Source organism: Sus scrofa, chromosome 2 (genome assembly GCF_054392235.1).
Source record: "Sus scrofa isolate SSC_HxYL_T2T_F1_AM1 chromosome 2, Sscrofa_HxYL_maternal_Yorkshire_Landrace_v2.0, whole genome shotgun sequence".
NCBI classification, from domain to species: Eukaryota; Metazoa; Chordata; class Mammalia; order Artiodactyla; family Suidae; genus Sus; species Sus scrofa.
The window spans coordinates 76,211,512-76,229,862 of NC_139384.1; the positions used below are offsets into that span (position 1 = coordinate 76,211,512).

Below are 18,351 nucleotides of genomic sequence, written 5' to 3' on the forward strand. Positions count from 1 at the left end.
TGCCCTGAGCTATGATGTAGGCCTCAGACATGGCTTGGATCCCAAGTTGCTGTGGCTGTGGTATATAGGCCGGAAGCTGCAGCTCCAATTTGACCCCTAGCCTGGGAACTTCCATATGTAGTGGGTATGGCCCTAAAAAGCAAAAAAATTAAAATATTAAAAAAGGAGAGGAGTTCCCGTCGTGGCGCAGCAGAAATGAATACACCTAGGAACCATGAGGTTGTGGGTTCGATCCCTGGCCTTGCTCAGTGGGTTAAGGATCTGGTGTTGCCATGAGCTGTGGTGTGGGTCGCAGACGTGGCTCGGATCTGGCGTTGCTGAGGCTCTGGCGTAGGCCGGTGGCTATAGCTCCAATTAGACCCCTAGCCTGGGAACCTCCACATGCCACGGGTGTGGCCCTAAAAACAAACAAAAAGCACCTGGGTCCAGAAATGGACAGAGCACACCCCCACCCCACCCCACCTCCACCCCAAAGTAGAACTCCCACATGTAGTTCTCTTCACACAATTTTAATCAATCAAACTGGGAGGTGGGGTGGGGGGCGTCTAAAGGGGATACGGGCTGGCTCCTAGAGAGTGGTGGCTGACTCCAGGCCCCGCTCCTGGAAGTACCGATGGGAGAGGTGGGGGCAGGGGTGGGTTCGGGGGCTTTTGCTGAAGTAGGACTTGATCTTCCTGAGTCCCTCCTGATCCCCTGTCTGCGAGTCCTCCCTGTGGGAGAGAGGTGGCGACACTGACCACTTCTGGGGGTCAGCCCTCCCAGACAGGCCTGAGCCCTGGCCTCTCACCCTCCTTCCTCAGAGCACCTCCAGGACACTTACCATGTAACATCTTCTGCCTCCTTCTCCAGGATGCTCTGGGCTGTGCGCCAACTGAACCGGACAAACTGGGGGAAGCCGAACACAGGGTCCACGTGCTTCCTCAACCAAGCTTTGGTCTTGGGATCTGGGGGAAGGGGAAGGTGGACAATGTGATAGCCCTGAGCCTGCCAATCACAGCTCCTCAGCCTGGCATCTGAGGCCCTGCCACCTCATCTCAGGCCTCCTCTTAAGTACCTGAGGCACCATCCAATGTCTAACTTCCTGCCATAGGACCTTTGCACAGGGAGTTCTTCCTGACTCCTTGTCTGGGCAACAGTTGCTCAAGGTGCAGTTTAGGGATACTGCCTCTGAGACATCTCCCTTACCTCCCCAAGGACAACAGCCACTGAACCTACATTTGAGGACCACTGGGTTAATGCCCCTCTCCCCCATGTAACCACAAACTCAGTGGGGTCGGGGAGGTCCTGGTTGGTCTGCTTCCTGAAAAATCCCTAAGGTTCAGTCCCACAGGGCATGTACCAGAGGCTCAGTAAGCACTGAATGCTGCCAAAACTGCCTTTGGCCTGGACCTGTTTTCCTCCCTTTGGCCTCATCTAAGTTCCAATCACAGACTTGCTGTGTTGCCCCACCCAACAACCAAAGGGTTCCTTGAACCCAGTCACTGAATCTTTGCATCTGCCCTATACCCCTGCCTCTTTAGGAGCTGAGGCAGGGAGTGGGATGGGGGAGGTGATCACAACAGCCCTCAGGTCCTTGGGGAAGTGGAAGGGAGGTAGGGCACAATCATTTCCATTTTATAGATAAGGAGCCTGAGCCTCCCGTAAAGACAAAAAAAAAAAAAAAAAAAGAGTTCCCATTGTGGCTCATTGGTAACAAACCCAACTAGTATCCAAGAGGGTTCGATCCCTGGCCTCGCTCAGAGGGTTAAGGATCTGGCATTGCTGTGAGCTGCAGTGTAGGTCACAGACATGGCTTAGATCCTGTGTGGCTGTGGCTGTGGTTTAGGCCAGCAGCTGCAGCTCCAATTCAAACCCTAGCCTGGGAACTTCCACCTGCTGGGGAAAAAAAAAAAAAGGAGCCTGAGCCTCATAATGAAAACAATGGTTTTGGGGGTTTTTTTTAGGGCCACACCTGTGGCATTTGGAAGTTCCAAGGCTAGTGGAAGAATCAGTGGTTGAATTGGAGCTGCAGCTGCCAGCCTTCACCACAGCCATGCCAGATTGGAGCCACGTCTATGACCTACACTGCAGATCATGGCAATGCTGGAGCCTTAACCCACTTAGTGAGGCCAGGGATTGAACCCGTGTCCCCATGGATACTAGTTGGGTTCGTTACCACTGAGCCATGACAGGAACTCTTTTTTTTTTTTGAAAAACAATGGATTTAAGCTAGGGCCACTGGGCATGGACATGGACTGGTACCCCTCTCTCTGTCCCCTACTTCTTAGCAAAGGGACAGATGGCCACTGTAGGTCTCAGTCCTTCACTGGGGCTACAGAGAGACAGCAGAGAGGGAGAAGGGGAGAAGGAAGAGAGCCTTTGAGACCGAATCTAGTTCTGCCACACATTGGCCATAAGTAAATCTCCCTCCACCCCTGGTCTGCACCTCAGCCTCTTCTGCTGCAGAGCAGCGTGGAGAGAACAACTTAGAAAAACTCAGAGGCAGTCGAGAGCTGCCTTGTTAGTTCATTGTCACTGCTGTCTGCTCACCATTGGGGTAGCCTGAGCCATAATCAGTGTCCAGGTCCTGTAGTTTCTCCACAAACTGCCAATTCCTCACAGCCTGGTCTCGAGCCACCTGTGGGCAAGACAGGCACTTGGGATCTTTCTCCTCATGAAGCAGCCGGGCCTGCCTCCTGCCCAGGTGGATGTGGGGAGCTGTCCATGGCCAGCGGGGGCCCAACCTTGGCACAGATACTGGCAGCGCTGACCACAGGGTAGAGGGCATCTGCCTTGGCCTTGACTGTCACCTCAATGTCAGGAAAGCGCTGCTGCAACCGCTCCTGGTATGTCTCTGGGAGCCCCACAGTGTCCACAAACACCTGCCGTGATGACAGAAACATATTCATTCAACAAGCATCCGGAAAAACAACTGTGCCCATGATCCAGCTAAACAGCCTTTGCACTTGCTGTTCCTATGGCCTGGAATACACTTCTCTCAGCTCCAGCCCCAGCTGCACCTTCCTCCCAGAGGATCTCAGCTCAAATGTCACCTCCAAAGGAGGCTTCCCTGAATCACACAATATCCAGTCTACATTTATTGAGCACCTACTACATGCCAGGAGTAGCTCTAGGTGCCAGGGACATAGCGTGAACACACCAGACAAAAACCCGTATTATCAGAGTTCCCATCATGGCTCAGCTGAAACAAATTTGACTAGTATCCATGAGTTCACAATCCCTGGCCTCACTCAGTGGGTTAAGGATCCAGTGCTACCATGAGCTGTGGTGTAGGTCGCTGATGCAATTCAATCTGGCATAGCTGTGGCTGTGGCGCAGGCCAGTGGCTATAGCTCCAATTCAACTCCTAGCCTAGGATCCTCCATAGGCCGAGGGTGTAGCCCTAAAAAAAAAAAAGACCAAAAAAAAAACCAAAAAAAAAAACACCCACAAAAAAACACCTCTATCCTCCTGGGTAGGATAGCCTGATGAGGACCACAGACAAGAAACAGAAAAGCGTTCCCACTGTGGCATAGTGGGTTAAGAATCTGACTGTAGCGGCTTGGGCTGCTGCAGAGGCATGGGTTCCCTAGCTCATCACACTGAGTTAAAGGATCTGGCATTGCTGCAGCTATGGTTCAGATTCAATCCCTGTCCTGGGAACTTCTATTTGCTGTGAGTACAGCCACTTTTAAAAAAGAAAAAAGAAACAGAATAAATAATAAAGCATAAGGGAGATCCAGAAGTGGTTATTAATTTTAAACAGTTCGGGGAGATTCAGGGGAGGTCACTCTGAGATGGTGACATCTGAATAAAAGCCTGAAGGAGACAGGGGAATGAGCCATGGGGAGATCTGGGAAAGAGTGTCCTAGGCAGAGAGAACAGCAAGCACAAAGGCCCTGAGGTGGGACCATACCAAATGCTCTGTACAGTAGTACAGTCACCACATGGCTGGAGCAGAGATGAGGTCAGAAAAGTAACAGAAAAAGTAATCTCCAGAGCAGGTATTATTCTCAAAAACCACCTTTACTATTTGCGTACCAACTGCCTATCCTTCTCCCCTGACTTGGTCATGAACCCCTGAGGGCAGAGACCTTGTCTGTCTGCAGCAATACTGCATCATCAGTTCCACCTTCCAGTCCTGGATCTTGGCCACCTCCTCAGCAAGCACCCCCCCTTGTTACTTTCCCTATCTCTAGTGTATCTGCCCTTGTGATTCATTCAAAACAGTCTGTTCTAAAAAAAAAAAAAAAAAAAAAAGGAGTTCCCGTCGTGGCGCAGTGGTTAACGAATCTGACTAGGAACCATGAGGTTGCGGGTTCAATCCCTGCCCTTGCTCAGTGGGTTAACGATCCGGCGTTGCCGTGAGCTGTGGTGTAGGTTGCAGACGTGGCTCGGATCCCGCGCTGCTGTGGCTCTGGCGTAGGCCAGTGGCTACAGCTCCGTTTCAACCCCTAGCCTGGGAACCTCCATATGCCGCGGGAGCGGCCCAAGAAATAGCAAAAAAAAAAAAAAAAAAAAAAAAAAAAACAGTCTGTTCTTTACCTCAGAGCACTGGATGCAATGCCAATTTCTATTTCTCTCTGGTGATTTAATCTCATTCTCCACTTGCTCGTGAATTTTCCTGATTTCATTCCCACTGTGATCAGAAAATTAAATATTGCGATTTACATTTCAAAAAGATGTAAAAGGGTCACACTTGTCTGCTGCTGTGTGGGGAGGGGGCTGGAGGAGGATGGGGCAGGCATCCAGGAGGGGAGGGTGCCTTGGGTTAGGATAGAGACTGCAGGCAGGTGAACAGATGTGGGATTTGTTCTCAACACTGAGCCTTTAGGATATGGAGATAGGTTAGATGGAGGTGAGGCTAGGGCCTCCACTATGGTCCTCAGTGGAACACACATTTAGGGTAGAAGAAGCAGCAGGAAGTCAACAGCAATAACAATTTTTTTGTTTTTTGTTTTTGCCTTTTAGGGCCAAACCCATGGCATATGGACGTTCCCAGACCAGAGGCTGAATGGGAGCTATAGCTGCCAGCCACAGACAGGTGGGACCCTACAACACAGCTCACAGCAATGCGGGATACCCCACCCACTGAGCGAGGTCAGGGATCAAATGCACGTCCTCATGGATACTAGTTAGATTCATTTCCGCTACGCCAAAAGGGGTACTCCAACAGTTTCTTTTTTGGTTTTCCTTTTTGTTAAAAAAAATCTATTAATCGGTACTGTAACTTCCTGTTTTTTTTTTAAGGGCCGCACCCGTGGCATATGGAGTTTCCCAGGCTGGGGGTCCAATAGGAGCTACAGCTGCCAGCCTACACCACAGCCACAGCAACACAGGATCCAAGCCTTGTCTGCAAGCTATACCACAGCTCACAGCAATGCCAGATCCTTAACCCACTGAGCAAAGTCAGGGGTCAAAGCCACAATCTCATGGTTCCTAGTCAAATTGAGATTCATTTCCACTGTGCCATGATGGGACCCCCCCCCCGCCTTTTTTTGTTTGTTTGTTTGTCTTTTTAGGGCCACGGCCACGGCATATGGAGGTTTCCAGGCTAGGAGTCTAATTGGAGCTGTAGCTGCTGGCCTACGCCACAACCACAGCAATGCAGGATCTGAGCCTTGTCTGACCTACACCACAGCTCACAGCAATTGCCCAATCCTTAACCCACTGAGCGAGGCCAGGGATCGAACCTGCAACCTCATGGTTCCTAATCAGATTTGTTTCCGCTGTGCCACAATGTGAATTTCCGTGTTTTTCCTTTTCTTACAGCCGCACCTGTGATATATGGAGGTTCTCTGACTAGGGGTCAATTGGAGCTGCAGCTGCTGGCCTAAGCCACAGCCACAGCAATGCTGGATCCAAACTACATTTGGAACCTATGCTGTCACTCGTGGCAACACTGGAGTCTTAACCCACTGAGCGAGGCCTGGGATCATCCCTGCATCCTCATGGCCACTATGTCAGGTTCTTAAACTGCTGAGCCACAACAGGAACTCCCAAGTAACAAATGTTCTTGAGGTAATCCAGGTGTACTTGATGCAGAGTGTCCACTGCACTTTTATACACCTATTTTACCCTGATCAAGTAGAGGCAATTCAACAATTAGCTCACCTGGGCCACTTTCACACCCTGGTCCAATGCATACTGCACCAGCCCAGTGGCTGTATCATGGGACAGAGAGTTCAGATTGTATTTAACCCTGCAGTGGAGAACAGAGCCCAGTGAATCTCATTCCCATCATTCATCCCTTCCAGCCCATGCTGGCTGCGCCCCCTCCAACCCGGCACCCCCTCACCGCGGGGACCCCCCCCCTCACCGCCCAAGCATGCTGGTAGAGATGAGATTTGGAGATAGCACGTCCAATGCCCAGCCCACAAAGTCTCCGTCCTCCTCCATTTTCGCAAAGAGCCTGTCCCGCTCGCTCTCTGACAGGGTCTTTGAATCTAGGAGGATTGGGAGAGAAAGGGAGCAGCCAGTTGTCCCAATTTCTGCTCTCCCCCTGCAGCTGGCACCCGCCCCTGCATATGCCCAGGAACCCCCTCCCTAGATGTACCCCAGGACTCACCTGCCACTTTCAGGGCCTCCAGATCTGCCAGGCGGGACAGAGGGCAATAGCATATGGCATAGACCATGGGGCCTGGGAAAGAGGGGGGATCTAACCAGTGAGCTCATGAAAGCTGCCTTCTCTATTCCATCATCACCGCTTTTTTCCGGTACCATCACCAGTGCCATGACCATCACTACTCTTACTCCCCTCCCCAAGTCCGGTGCAATCCCGGCTTGCGTTCCAGTGCAACTTGCATCCCCGTTATCACGCCCCTCCCCCACCCGGCCCTAGGAGCGCACCCAGCACCGGGCCCCGGCCCGCTTCATCGACGCCCAGGACGCAGGGTTCCTTGAGGCACACAGCGGGCACAGGCGAGTTCAGGCGACAGCGGCCCGTATTGTCTCTTTCCAGCTCGCTGAGATCCATGACGTCTCGGCTGCCGCCACCAGCCGCAGGAATGAAGTCTGCAAGGAAAGTTCTTGGCGCCCCTTTTCCGCAGGCCCCGAAGCGGTACTAGCTCTCGACCAATTGTCGTCCAGGACACGCCCCCAACGCTCCCGCCGCCGGTGACGTTTGTGCAGCCGACGCCGACACCGCTGCCGTGTGGCTTCCTGGGAATTGTAGTTCCCGAGGTTGACCAGTGTTCCCTGGGTTTGGGAAACAGGGTGGGCGGGTCGCTTTCCAAGCTCCGCCCTGGTGTCTCTGGACACCTCCGGGGCTAGAGAAAGGAGAGGAAAGCAAAGGGAAATTGAGGCGGGCCTTGAAGGACCTAACATGATCAGGGCCGAGAAGGTCGAATACCACTAGACTGCCAGAATATGACGTCCGCATCACTGAGTTCCTGACCCCTATCCGGCTTCAGGCCCTCTGTACTCGCGGTCCCTGTCACTCCACACAATCTAAGCCCTCTGGACTAGGTATCACTGCGCCACTGGGCTCAAACCTTTGGACTTGGAGTCCCCCAGCTCCCTCTCTCCGTTGCTCACTCGGAGCCCCCTGCCCCTCTCCCGCTCCCTACCCTCTGCGTCATCCGGGCTACGCCTCCCGTACCCCCGAAACGAGATCCCAGACCTCCAGACTCTGGCTCAGAGTCTCCGCCCACCATGCAAGCTCCTTCCCCACCCCTCAACTCCGGGTTCACGCCCCCGCCCCCCTCCATCGCCCTCTTCCCTCTCTCTCCCACATGAGGCGCACGCCTCCCACATTTGTCCGCCACCCCCACCGCACATCTCTGTTTATTCCCTGTTTTCAGCGGGGCTCATGCTCTCCGCCTGCGGGTTTCTGTTCCTCACCAGGGTCCCAGTTCCTCTATCTCCATTTTCCCCTCCCCGCCCCCACAACCTTTCTTCCTTTCTCATCGGACACCAGCGGGGCTCGCACCTCCTGACAGCTCTCCCTTCCCACACTGCGCTCAAACCGCAGGCTTAGTGCCTCAGTGTTCCATTCCAGGTGTCCGCCCCACCCCCACAGCCCTTCCTCTCTCCCCGCCCACCCTGGGGACTCGCGGCCTGGATTTGCTAGGTCGCGCCGGCCGCTGCTCTTCTGTGCCCGCTCCACACCTGGGCTCAGGGCCTCCAGTCGCAGTCTTTCGGCTCGCAGGATGAACAATCCCGTTGCCTGCAGGGCCGCACCTGCACTAGATTCTCGCTGTCCATGAACACCGGGCCGGGCGCTGTGCCCACCACCTCGCGGCTGCGCTCCTGCTTGCCCAGGTCGCAGAAACAGCGCCACTTTCCCCACGGACCAAGGACGGAGTCTTTCAAGTCTAAGGATGGAGGACCAGGTAGGGGGGGAACATATCCCCCCCTAGGAAGGGAGGAAGATAAAGACACTGACAAATAACAACAGTTCATGTTTGCTGGGCCGTTCTTCTGTGCCAGGTACCCTACCACAGATTATCCCCTTTAATCTTCCCACTAGTCCCAGATTGAGAAACTGAGACCTAGAGAGAACAAGCCAGCCTTCCAACACACATCTGAGGAGTGCCCCAGAGAGACTGCAAAATGACACTTTCCACCTGTGCCTGCCTGTTCAGATGGGAGTGTGGTACAATACCCTTGGTTTTCACCATCTGAAGGTGACTCCCATTTTCAGGGGCGTGACCTGAGCCTTTCTCCAGTGGACAGTGTCACATGACCAACAGGGTTTCCAGGTAGTAAATTAAATTACATGATTGGCATAATGAAGGTACTTAAAGCCCCTGGCGATGTGCTAGCATGGAATACAAAAACAATTATTATGGCCACTTTTAAAGCAGCCACGTCATTTATCAGATGCCCTTTACAACTGTTTATTGACTCCTCCCTACAGCCTTTCTTGACAGGTCTTAGCACAACTCATAATGTCTTGACACCTTATGCCCTCACCAAGACAGTACTGGCCTCTTTCCATTCCTTTGTCAGAACTTTTGGAGTTGGCAGTTGCTGATCGGACTCCCTGGCCCACTCTTCCCCCTAAATCTTCGATTTTTGGCTTTTGCTTGTCATTCTGGCTGCATTGGTTATCTTTATTCAGCCGGGCCTTTTCTGATTTCAGAAGTTTACCTGCGCCCTTCCTTCTCTATCTCTGCTCTTGCCAGCACTTACCTGTGAGTTTATGGTTATGTCTACTTCGGTATTTATTGCTTGCCCGCGTCCTCTCTCCCCATGTTAAGCTGCTTAAAGACAGTCTCAGTCTCAATTTACAGATAAGTAAACTGAACGTCAGAGTAACCAACCAACCCAAGGGGCGCCGCCAGTGCGCAAGTGGGCAGAGGTTGGAAGTCCCTGGAGGAGGGTCTATTTGCAGCCAGCTGGTGAAGTGGTGGGACAATGAGGCACTTTTCCGCACTGTCACATCCGCGGCCTGTGGTTACCTTTCTCCTGATGCTGCAGCTGCAGCTGCTCCCAGGTGTCCCCTTCGCCCTGCTCTCCGAAGTACTGGTAGTCGGGGGTGACCTGTGCAAAGGTCGCCAGCAGCAGGAGCATCAGAGGCGTCAGCAGTAGCGCCGCCCGGCTCCGGGCCATGCCGGACTCCAACCGACGCCGGCGCGCTCCAAAGAGGAGCCCCGCGCGGAGTCTGCGGCGCTGGCACCAGCCTCGAGGGCTAGCGCAGAGGTCGGGATCCGCGGCCGCGCGTCTCCCCCCGCCGCTTGCGGGCACGTGGACCCGGCCGGCTCCGTTTCCCCTCTCTTGCGCTTGCAGTGGACCCGACCGCTCGTCCGCCCACCCCTCCGCCCTGCGCGTCATGGTTCGGGCCGAGCATAAAAGGCTCCCCGTGCCTGGGCGCGCTTGGCCCCGAGAACGCAAGTACCTGAGTCTTCTCGTCGGTGCGTCCCGCCCTTGCCCACGCAGGTATGGACACTTGGAGTGCATTGGGCTGCAGGGAGAGCCCGGTTGGAGCAGCTCGGGCCCTATCCAGACCTGAGTTGGCCGCCTTTGTTTTCCGCCCGCAGTAGTGGCTGCCTTTGTCCTTTCGGGGAAAACCGAGGCCAGAGCTTGGAGTACAGGCCGCATCCCCAGGCTCACCGCCCCCAGCTCGCGGCGTCCCCTCTTGGGACCGTGGGTTTGCGCGCCAGCACTCGGGCATACGCGCTAACGGGAGGGTTGGGAGGGTCGGGCGGCCGCCGCGGGACGCTCTAGCTGTGTAAGGGGGCGGGTCTCCCACATTCTCCAGGCCAGTGCAGACCTGGTCTCAGAGAGGGTGCGGGGCATTGCTGCTGCTGCCGCCGCCGCCGCTCTGACTCAGTAACTGGGCCCGGTACGCAGCGTGACCTTGGGAAGCGGGGACAAAGGGTCTTCCCCAGCGTACTCACCCGGAGCGGGGGGCGGGGGGGGTCTCAGCTTTCAGTCATGGCCTCTGGCAACGCGCACATCGGAAAGCCCGCCCCGGAATTCCAGGCCACTGCCGTGGTGAATGGCGCCTTCAAGGAGGTGAAGCTTTCTGACTACAAAGGTGAGGGCGGGGTGGAGGTGGCCCTGACGGGGTGAGGGCACAATCATTAGAGTCACTGGGCCCTAACTCCTTGTCTGTTTCGACGCCATTCCCCAGGGAAGTACTTGGTCCTCTTTTTCTACCCGCTGGATTTCACCTTTGTGTGCCCCACGGAGATCATCGCTTTCAGCGATCGAGCTGAGGAGTTCCACCAGCTGGGCTGCGAGGTGCTGGGCGTCTCCGTTGACTCTCAGTTCACCCACCTGGCTTGGTAGGAGTGGGGACCAGCAAGGAGGGGAGGGTGCAGCTAAACCTACTATCTCTATAGGGTACAAGTTCTGTGTTCTCTTGGCAGACGTTCAGCCTCTGCGCCTCCCTTTCCTGTCTTGAAAATAATGGAGATAGTGATGCCCAAGTCCTTAAGGATGATGAAAGTCATTAGCATTTGTAAACTAGTTGCATGGCAGCCCAGTGAGTTGCAGATGCTTTATCTAACTCAGGGCCACATGGCCTCCCTCCCAAGAACTACTTCAACCAGGTGGAAACTCCAGTTTGAGAGAGTGAAGCGCTGGGCCCCAAGATGCTGGAGGTCACCAGCACATGTGAAGCCACTTTGCTGGAGTGTTAGCTTAGTCTTCCCAGCTGTGGGAAACAGCCCCTGCTCCCACTTCAGGGTGGGATGGGTGGGGCTCCCAGGGCCTTGCTCTAAAGCCCCTTATCTCTCACCTCCAGCACCCTTTCTCCAGTCCTTATCACACCCAGGCCCACAGGGTGAGGACCCTGCTGTGCCAGGCTTCCTGAGGTCCCAGCCCTATCTCCCCTTTCCCCAGGATCAACACCCCACGGAAGGAGGGAGGCTTGGGCCCCCTGAAAATCCCCCTGCTGGCTGATGTAACCAGAAACTTGTCCCTTGATTATGGTGTGCTGAAGGAAGATGAAGGCATCGCCTACAGGTACTGTGGGACCTTTGGGAAGCCCCCATCCTCAGGGTGAGGGGACCAGTCTTGGATGATGCCCCAGGCTCCCACTCCTCACTATGAACCCTGATATTTCAGGGGCCTTTTTATCATCGATGGCAAGGGTGTCCTTCGCCAGATCACTGTCAATGATTTGCCTGTGGGACGCTCTGTGGATGAGGCTCTGAGGCTGGTCCAGGCCTTCCAGTACACAGACGAGCATGGGGAAGGTGAGCAGACACCACATTCACGTGGTTTCACACGTGTACTCATGCAGCTCTTGTCTATGCATATGTTCACTGCATTCATATCATTGCTATGATATAGATGTGAGGGCCCTAAAGAAGACTCAGCTTAGGGCATTGTCTGCAGGAAGTTTCTAATCTGGTGGGGAAGCTACCTCAATATAAGGGTGGGGAGTTGGGAGCTGGGAGCTGGGAGATAATAGAAATCTCTAAGAGGTTTTGTTTTACTTGTTTGTCTTTTTGTCTTTTAGGACCACACCAGCAGCATATGGAGGTTCCCAGGCTAGGGGTCAAATCAAAGCTATAGCCACTGGCCTATGCCACAGCCACAGCAACGTGGGATCTGAGCCACATCTGCAACCTACACCACAGCTCATGGCAAAGCCAGACCGTAACCCACTGAGCAAGGCCAGGGATTGAACCCAAGTCCTCATGGATGCTAGTCGAGTTCGTGAACCACTGAGCCACAACGGGAACTCCTGTTTGTTTTTTAACTTTAGAGCCATACCCACAGTATATGGAAGTTCCCAGGAAGGGGCCGAATCAGAGCTACAACTGCTGGCCTACCCCACAGCCACAGCAATGTCAGATCCAAGCTGCATCTTCGACCTACACCACAGCTCATGGCAACGCCAGATCCCTAACCCATTGAACAAGGCTGGGGATTGAACCCTCATCCTCATGGATACTACTTGGGTTCGATTCTGCTGAGCCACAATGGAAACTCCTGTAGGAGGTATTTGAGAAAGCACGTGCCAAGTCAGGCTTGAATATTACTTGAATCAGAGTATCTTCTTGAGTGAAAGACACATCCTGACTACAGGCCCTCAAAGTCCAGTGGGGATGGGGCTGAGAGAGAAATATGGAATTAAAGGAGCCCAAATGAGTTCCCTGGTGGCACAGCAGGTTAAGGATCCATCATTATCACTGCTGTGGCATGGGTTTGATCTCTGATCAGAGAACTTCTGCTTGCCACGTGTGTGGCAAAAAAAAAAAAAAAAGGCAAAATTAAAATGTTAGCCTGAGGAGTTTGTACTGTGGCAGGCAATAGGATCTGGAGTGTCTCTGCAGTACCAGGATGCAAGTTCATTTGATCCCCAGCCTGGCAAAGTAGGTTAAAGGATCTGGCATTGCTGCAGTTGTTGCATAAGACACAACCATGCTTTGGATCTTATCCCTGGCCTGGGAACTCCATATGCCCCATGGTGGCCAAAAGTAGATAGAAAAAAATATCAGCCAGAAAATCCTGCAGCTGGGCTTGAGAGGCTTCTCTCATCATGTGGCAGGGTCTTGGGCCTGGACCACTTGGCTCCAGGCTTTTTCGTCTGGAACTCATGCTCTTGCTTTGCCTCTGTCTGTCCCCTCACTACTGCTCAACCTTTAATAAGGCAATTTAGCCTTATGTGTGCATCCCTATGTCTTTCCACAGTCTGTCCTGCTGGCTGGAAGCCAGGCAGCGACACAATCAAGCCCAACGTGGATGACAGCAAGGAATATTTCTCCAAACACAACTAGGCTGGCAGATATATGGCAAGCTTGGGCTCTGGCCTCCATCTGTGCCCCTCCCTCGGTGCCCTGTACTGACCCAGGAAAAGCCAGACCTGCCCCTTGAGACTCCACAGTCCATAATCCTAGAGGACTAGGCCAGGGCCTTCTCAAGCTCCTCTCTGGGAGCTGGTGAATGGTGACCCCCTTTCCTGGAGCGACATAGCTGGGTACAGGCCTTTTGGTGACCAATAAAGTATTAGGGACAAATGTAAGTCTGTGTTGGTGTGGTTTGTCTGGATGTGGTACCACCCCTGCTTCTACAGGCTCTGCCCTGAAAAACTGACACTGTGGTTACTGATCTCCACCACTAGGTGGAAGCATTGCCTCAAGATCGCTGCCTACTCTCCGTCTCCGCCTGAAAGGTGCAGAGTTGGGGGAGGGAGGGGCAGGGAGGAGGTGGCGCTGTGGGCACCCTACAATGGAACGAGTCTCAGGCTGCCTTACATCCCAAAACCAGGCCATGCTGGGCAGTGCCCACACCTTGCCATCAGGCAGCCTGGGTTCAAATGCCACTTAAGGGCTGTGATCTTGCCTGGGTCTCTTCAACGCAAGATGGGAATTGACAACCAGACCCCCTCACCATGCAAATTAAAGGAGAGAAAGTATGTGAAGCTCGGGGCCCTGGGGCTGAAAGAAGAAGGTGGGGACCCAGTCCTGAGAGCAGAACCAAGAGGGAGCTTGAGCTACACAAACAATCCGTACTGCAAGTTCTGCCCCACCCCAGGTTGGAAGGAGTGCACAACTGCCCCTGGAGTGGAACAGTGAGGATTAAGCTGGAAGGTAGGTGTTAGGAGCAAGAGAGGGTTTGAAGGAGTACAGTTTGATGCTGTGCAGGTTCAGGCAAGTGGCTTTACCACTCTGAGTTCTATTTCCTTCCACATAAAAGGAAGGAAATGTGTACCTGTGGCATATGCAAGTTCCTGGGCTAGGGGTAGAATTGGAGCTGCAGCTGCTGGCCTACACCACAGCAATGCCAGATCCAAGCCATATCTGTGACCTATACCAAAGCTTGCGGCAATGCCAGTTCCTTAACCCACTGAGCAAGGTCAGGGATCGAACCCACGTCCTCATGGATACTAGTCAGGTTGGTAACATGCTGAGCCACAACAGGAACTGCCACAGACCTATTATTATTATTTTTGTCTTTTTGCTATTTCGTGGGCCGCTCTCGTGGCATATGGAGGTTCCCAGGCTGGGGGTCGAATTGGAGCTATAGCTGCCAGCCTATGCCAGAGCCACAGCAATGCAGGATCCGAGCCGCGTCTGCAACCTACACCACAGGTCAAGGCAACGCCGGATCGTTAACCCACTGAGCAAGGGCAGGGACCGAACCCGCAACCTCATGGTTCCTAGTCGGATTAGTTAACCACTGCGCCACGACGGGAACTCCAGACCTATTATTAATAACGCTATCCAGCTGGTCAATGTTGGAATACCCTCCAAGGGCACTCATCTCAGCCTTGGAATTTTATCTACACTTCTCCCCAAGGCCCTTCGTGGTCTTCTCTGACCTCATCTCCCCTATCCTGGTACACTTAATTGCAACACATTGGCTTCTTGATATTCTTTAAGACTGAATTTGTTTTGGCCACAGGAAGCATGTGCTGTTCTCTCTGCTCAGAACACTGTTACTCAGGGTTTTCTTAGGGCTCAGCTTCAAATCTGCTGAAAAGCCACTTCATTAAAGGTCCACATTCCCCATCCAGTCTCCAAAGCAGCTCACCTTCCTTGCCCCATCACTACCAGTTTTTTTCTCTTCCTAGCACTCACCAACTCTGAACAAGCAACTCTGTTTGCTTGTTTATTGTCTGTCTGCCCTAATCCAGACAGTGACTCCAGGGCTGGGTTGTTCAGTATTTTATTAATGAATTAATGAAGCGTCTCTTTCTACTCGCCTTGCCCTTGTGGCCTGGTTTCCCTCTGCTCCTGAGGACTTCCAGCTCCAAAGCCAGCCGCCCCCCCTCCCCGCCAGGGGTCATCAGCCACCCTCCCACCCGTCCCAGCTGCGGGGGTGGCAGCCCCATGCGAGGGCGGCGGCGCCCAAGCAGGCGGCCCGAGCAGCCGCCCCGGCAGGACCAGACCTGGCAGTTGCCTCGCTCCCGGCCTGGCACCCGGGAGGGGAAACTGGCAGGCGGGCACCGCCCTTCCTGGCACGGGGGAGGGGGGGAACCGCGGCGGCAAAGACGCGCAGGCAACTGCAACCCCCCGCCCGGGTCAGGTCAGACAGAGTGGGCGTGGGCGTGGTAAGGCCCAGGCGCCAGCCCGATGGGGGGAGGCTCTGGGGTGGTTCCGGGGTCTCAGGAGCACCGTCCGCCCACCGCGGACACTGGACCCAGGCCTGGGGCTTTCCGGGCCTCTGCAGCCTCCTGCCTGGGAAAATCCCGGCCCCCTTCCCGGCGCCGCGGTCCTGCCCGGCAGAGCGGGGGAGGGGATTCCCGGAATCTGCCCGGAGACCGCCGTCACGTCACTAGGCAGAATCAGCCCTTGTTTGGACACCGCTTCCGCTGCGTCAGCGGGGAAAGCCCCGGCGCGCGCGGCTGGGCGGGGCCGGGCCTGCGCATTGCGCGTTTCGCCCGAGGCATCCACCCCCCGGTTCTGGGCAGCTGGACCGCGTCCACGCCCTGGACCTTCCAACCCCGGAGATCAGGGGACGCGAGAAGGGTTGGACACCCGGGCTACGGCTGCCGGATGCCTGAACAGAGCTAGTGAGGATGACAAAGTTACAGGAGCAAGCTACAAACTGCAGTGGGGTGGGGGCAGACGAGTACTCTCTTCCCTCCGCCCTCCCGGCTTGGGGGAAAAAAAAAAAAAAGACAACAGAAATTAATAAAGAACATTTTTTTTACTTAAATAGATTCAATAAAAAGTCATAACAACAAACACACACACACACAAACACATCTTAAACTCTTTAAAGACGGGGTGCGTGTTTCTTCTCCACAGTATGGCGCAGAGGGGGGAGGGCAGGGGGCGAGGGTCCCCCTCCCCAGTTTCCCCAGGGGCTTGAGTACCGGGCGGCGGGGCCAGCTCCGCCGCGATCCCCCCTCCTCCCCTCCCTGTTAAATACACAAATATATTATATTCAATATGAATTGAGTCTTTCCAGCAGGAAAAAAAAAAAAAACATACAAAAAAACTTGGAAGCGGGGGCTTGTAAACGTTGAGGTGGAAGGACTGGGCGCAGAGCGGGCGGGCAGGAGTCCAGTGTGGTTTGTGGCGTCCCCAGGCCCCTGGGCCAGTGCCCACCGCCTGCCCCCTCGCCCCATGGGAGCCGTGCGCCCAGCCGTCCAGGCTGGGGAAATGTCCGTTCGGGAATAGGGGGGCGCTCAGAAGGCGTGTCCCTTGACCCCAAGCAGCAGCTGGCAGCCGTTGCTGACGTGGGTCATGACCTTCTGTTTGAGCTGGGCCACCTGCTCCCGGAGGAGGCCAGCAGTGCTGGACAGCCCCGCGTTCTCGGCCTTGAGTGTCTTCACCTTGTCCTCCAGGCGCGCGATGCGCTCCAGCTTCCGCTTCCGGCATTTGGTGGCCGCCAGCCGGTTCCGCAGCCGCTTGCGCTCTACTTTGATGCGCTCCTGGTCTTCCATGTTAATGGGGGACACCGGTGGCGTGGCGTCGCGGCTGCGCGCCTCAGGCACGGTCTGCGGTTCCTCCTTGAAGGTAGAGGCGCCGCGGCCCAGGCCCAGCTGCGCGGGATGGCCGCCAGCGAAGGGTGGCGCGTGTGGGAGGTAGCTGATGGTGGCCGTCGGGTACGAGCTCCCGGTACCGACGGCGGCCCCGGCGCCTCCGGAGGGCGCAGAGGCTGGAGAATAGCTGCTGAGATTGGTGTAGACGGGAGGTGGCTCTGGACCCGCGTAGACGCCCCCGGGCCCGGCTGGGGGCCCCCCGCTGGCACCCAGGGACACGTTGGGGGGCGTCACGTGGTTCATCTTGTGCAGGTCGTCCAGGGCTTTTACAAAGCCGTCGGCGAAGCCTTCCTGCTCCTCGGTGACGCCGCCCCCTGCGCCCCCAGCACCTCCACCACTGCCACCCCCGCGGGGGTAAAAGTACTGTCCCGGGGGCGTGGGCGTCGTCGTGATCACGCCGTTGCTGTTGGGGACGATCAGGCGCTCCAGCTCCGAAGAGGCAAGCTTGAGCGACGCGCCTGTGTCCGAGCCCTGGCCGGAAAAGTAGCTGCCGCCACCGCTGCCCTCTGGGCCGGGACCCCGCGCCCCGGGTGTTTTGAGATTTCGGTAGGGGTCGGCCAGATTGAGCGCCAGGCTGGGTTTCAGGAGTTTGTAGTCGTGTAGAGAGAGGCCGCCCGGGGTCCGGCCGTATCCCGCTGCTGCGTAAGAATCGTCGTGGTAGAAGGGCTGTTCCATTTTAGTGCACATCCGGGCGGCCCGGACAGTCTGAGGGGGTCCCTGCGGGGCCGCCCCGGGCCTCGCTGCAGCGAGCAGCGCGCAGTCCGCGGCGGTGTCTGGACTGGGTGTCTGGACGCGCGTTCCCGGGGGCTGGCACCGGCCGGGAGAGACCAGCCAGCGGCTGTGCGCAGAAGCTCGGTGCGGCTCCTCGAGCCCCTCTGCCCCTCTCTTGCGCGCTCGCTTTCTTGGTGTCGCTTCCCCCTTGCTCCCCGCTCCCTGCTAGCTCCGATGCTGGCCTGGCCGCGCTCAAGGTCCCGGCCGCTCAGCCGGAGCCCCACGCCTTTATACGGCGATTGTCAGCTACGGAAGTGCGCTCCGATTGGCCGTCTCTAGAGCCGGGCCCCCGCGCCCCCCTCCTGGAGCGTGGGGAAGGGGAGGAGGCGGCTCGCGTCACTGTCAGGAAGCGCGTGTCCTTGTAAACAGCGGCCACGGGCTGGGTGGCTCGGCGCGGCTGCAGGGGGAGGGGTTCAGGGGACCCTAAGGTGCGCTGGGAGCAGGGGGCTGGGGCGGTCCGAAGTAGACAGGGAGAGGCTCCAGGGAGAGCCATGATTCCCCTGGAGTACGCGATGAAGAATACGAGGAACTGGTACAGAGCAAATGTGTGTGTGGTGGGGGGTGGTCCCGGGGTGCACACGCAAAGGCCTGAGGGATCCAGAGTATGGCAGAGGGGTTGGAAGCCTGAGAATACAATGACAGACCCAGCAAAGGAGAAAAAGGAAGGTTAAGCAACGTAGACGGAGGAAGAGTACGGAGACGCAGGA

The 18,351-nt window shown here is 55.7% G+C and overlaps 4 protein-coding genes across 5 annotated transcripts; 1 reads left to right on the top strand and 3 right to left on the bottom strand.

Annotated features, from left to right (window-relative positions):
• Positions 1-493: 493 nt before the first annotated feature.
• Positions 494-9,726, bottom strand: RNASEH2A (ribonuclease H2 subunit A). 2 transcript variants are annotated; one of them, XM_021079437.2, is made up of 10 exons: positions 9,115-9,726; positions 8,089-8,335; positions 6,829-7,247; positions 6,548-6,619; positions 6,299-6,425; positions 6,094-6,181; positions 2,724-2,861; positions 2,530-2,617; positions 821-944; positions 494-710 (listed from the first exon to the last, which is right to left on the bottom strand). In XM_021079437.2, the coding sequence occupies exons 3-10, from the start codon at positions 6,953-6,955 to the stop codon at positions 569-571; spliced, it is 906 nt and encodes a 301-aa protein (XP_020935096.1). In that variant the 5' UTR covers positions 6,956-7,247; positions 8,089-8,335; positions 9,115-9,726; the 3' UTR covers positions 494-568. The 2 variants fall into 2 exon arrangements, with proteins under 2 accessions (XP_020935096.1, NP_001231373.1); NM_001244444.1 differs by lacking the exons at positions 8,089-8,335; positions 9,115-9,726 and having other exon boundaries at positions 6,829-7,057.
• On the bottom strand, positions 8,089-9,726 carry THSD8 (thrombospondin type 1 domain containing 8). Its single transcript, XM_085012766.1, has 2 exons — positions 9,384-9,726; positions 8,089-8,294 (listed from the first exon to the last, which is right to left on the bottom strand). The coding sequence occupies exons 1-2, from the start codon at positions 9,532-9,534 to the stop codon at positions 8,095-8,097; spliced, it is 351 nt and encodes a 116-aa protein (XP_084868892.1). The 5' UTR covers positions 9,535-9,726; the 3' UTR covers positions 8,089-8,094.
• Positions 9,727-9,755: 29 nt separating this feature from the next.
• PRDX2 (peroxiredoxin 2) lies at positions 9,756-13,402 on the top strand. Its single transcript, NM_001244474.1, has 6 exons — positions 9,756-9,861; positions 10,351-10,462; positions 10,559-10,712; positions 11,272-11,394; positions 11,497-11,627; positions 13,072-13,402. Exons 2-6 carry the CDS (start codon positions 10,360-10,362, stop codon positions 13,155-13,157), a joined length of 597 nt encoding a protein of 198 aa, NP_001231403.1. The 5' UTR covers positions 9,756-9,861; positions 10,351-10,359; the 3' UTR covers positions 13,158-13,402.
• A 2,611-nt stretch (positions 13,403-16,013) lies between these two features.
• Positions 16,014-17,846, bottom strand: JUNB (JunB proto-oncogene, AP-1 transcription factor subunit). Its single transcript, XM_005674483.4, has one exon. It carries the CDS (start codon positions 17,558-17,560, stop codon positions 16,517-16,519), a length of 1,044 nt encoding a protein of 347 aa, XP_005674540.1. The 5' UTR covers positions 17,561-17,846; the 3' UTR covers positions 16,014-16,516.
• Positions 17,847-18,351: the final 505 nt, after the last annotated feature.

What these genes read in the sequence shown, in the direction of transcription:
- THSD8 (XM_085012766.1), bottom strand. Translation starts at nt 9,534, where the DNA reads ATGGCCCGGAGCCGGGCGGCGCTACTGCTGACGCCTCTGATGCTCCTG. An exon ending in GCTGCAGCATCAGGAGAAAG is followed by an intron (nt 8,295 to 9,383) that starts GTAACCACAGGC and finishes CTCCATCCTTAG; the next exon opens with ACTTGAAAGACTCCGTCCTT.
- PRDX2 (NM_001244474.1), top strand. Translation starts at nt 10,360, where the DNA reads ATGGCCTCTGGCAACGCGCACATCGGAAAGCCCGCCCCGGAATTCCAG. An exon ending in GAAGCTTTCTGACTACAAAG is followed by an intron (nt 10,463 to 10,558) that starts GTGAGGGCGGGG and finishes GCCATTCCCCAG; the next exon opens with GGAAGTACTTGGTCCTCTTT. An exon ending in GATGAAGGCATCGCCTACAG is followed by an intron (nt 11,395 to 11,496) that starts GTACTGTGGGAC and finishes CTGATATTTCAG; the next exon opens with GGGCCTTTTTATCATCGATG.
- JUNB (XM_005674483.4), bottom strand. Translation starts at nt 17,560, where the DNA reads ATGTGCACTAAAATGGAACAGCCCTTCTACCACGACGATTCTTACGCA.
- RNASEH2A (XM_021079437.2), bottom strand. Translation starts at nt 6,955, where the DNA reads ATGGATCTCAGCGAGCTGGAAAGAGACAATACGGGCCGCTGTCGCCTG. An exon ending in GGAGGCCCTGAAAGTGGCAG is followed by an intron (nt 6,426 to 6,547) that starts GTGAGTCCTGGG and finishes CAATCCTCCTAG; the next exon opens with ATTCAAAGACCCTGTCAGAG. An exon ending in TGGCTCAGGCTACCCCAATG is followed by an intron (nt 945 to 2,529) that starts GTGAGCAGACAG and finishes CCCTTCCCCCAG; the next exon opens with ATCCCAAGACCAAAGCTTGG.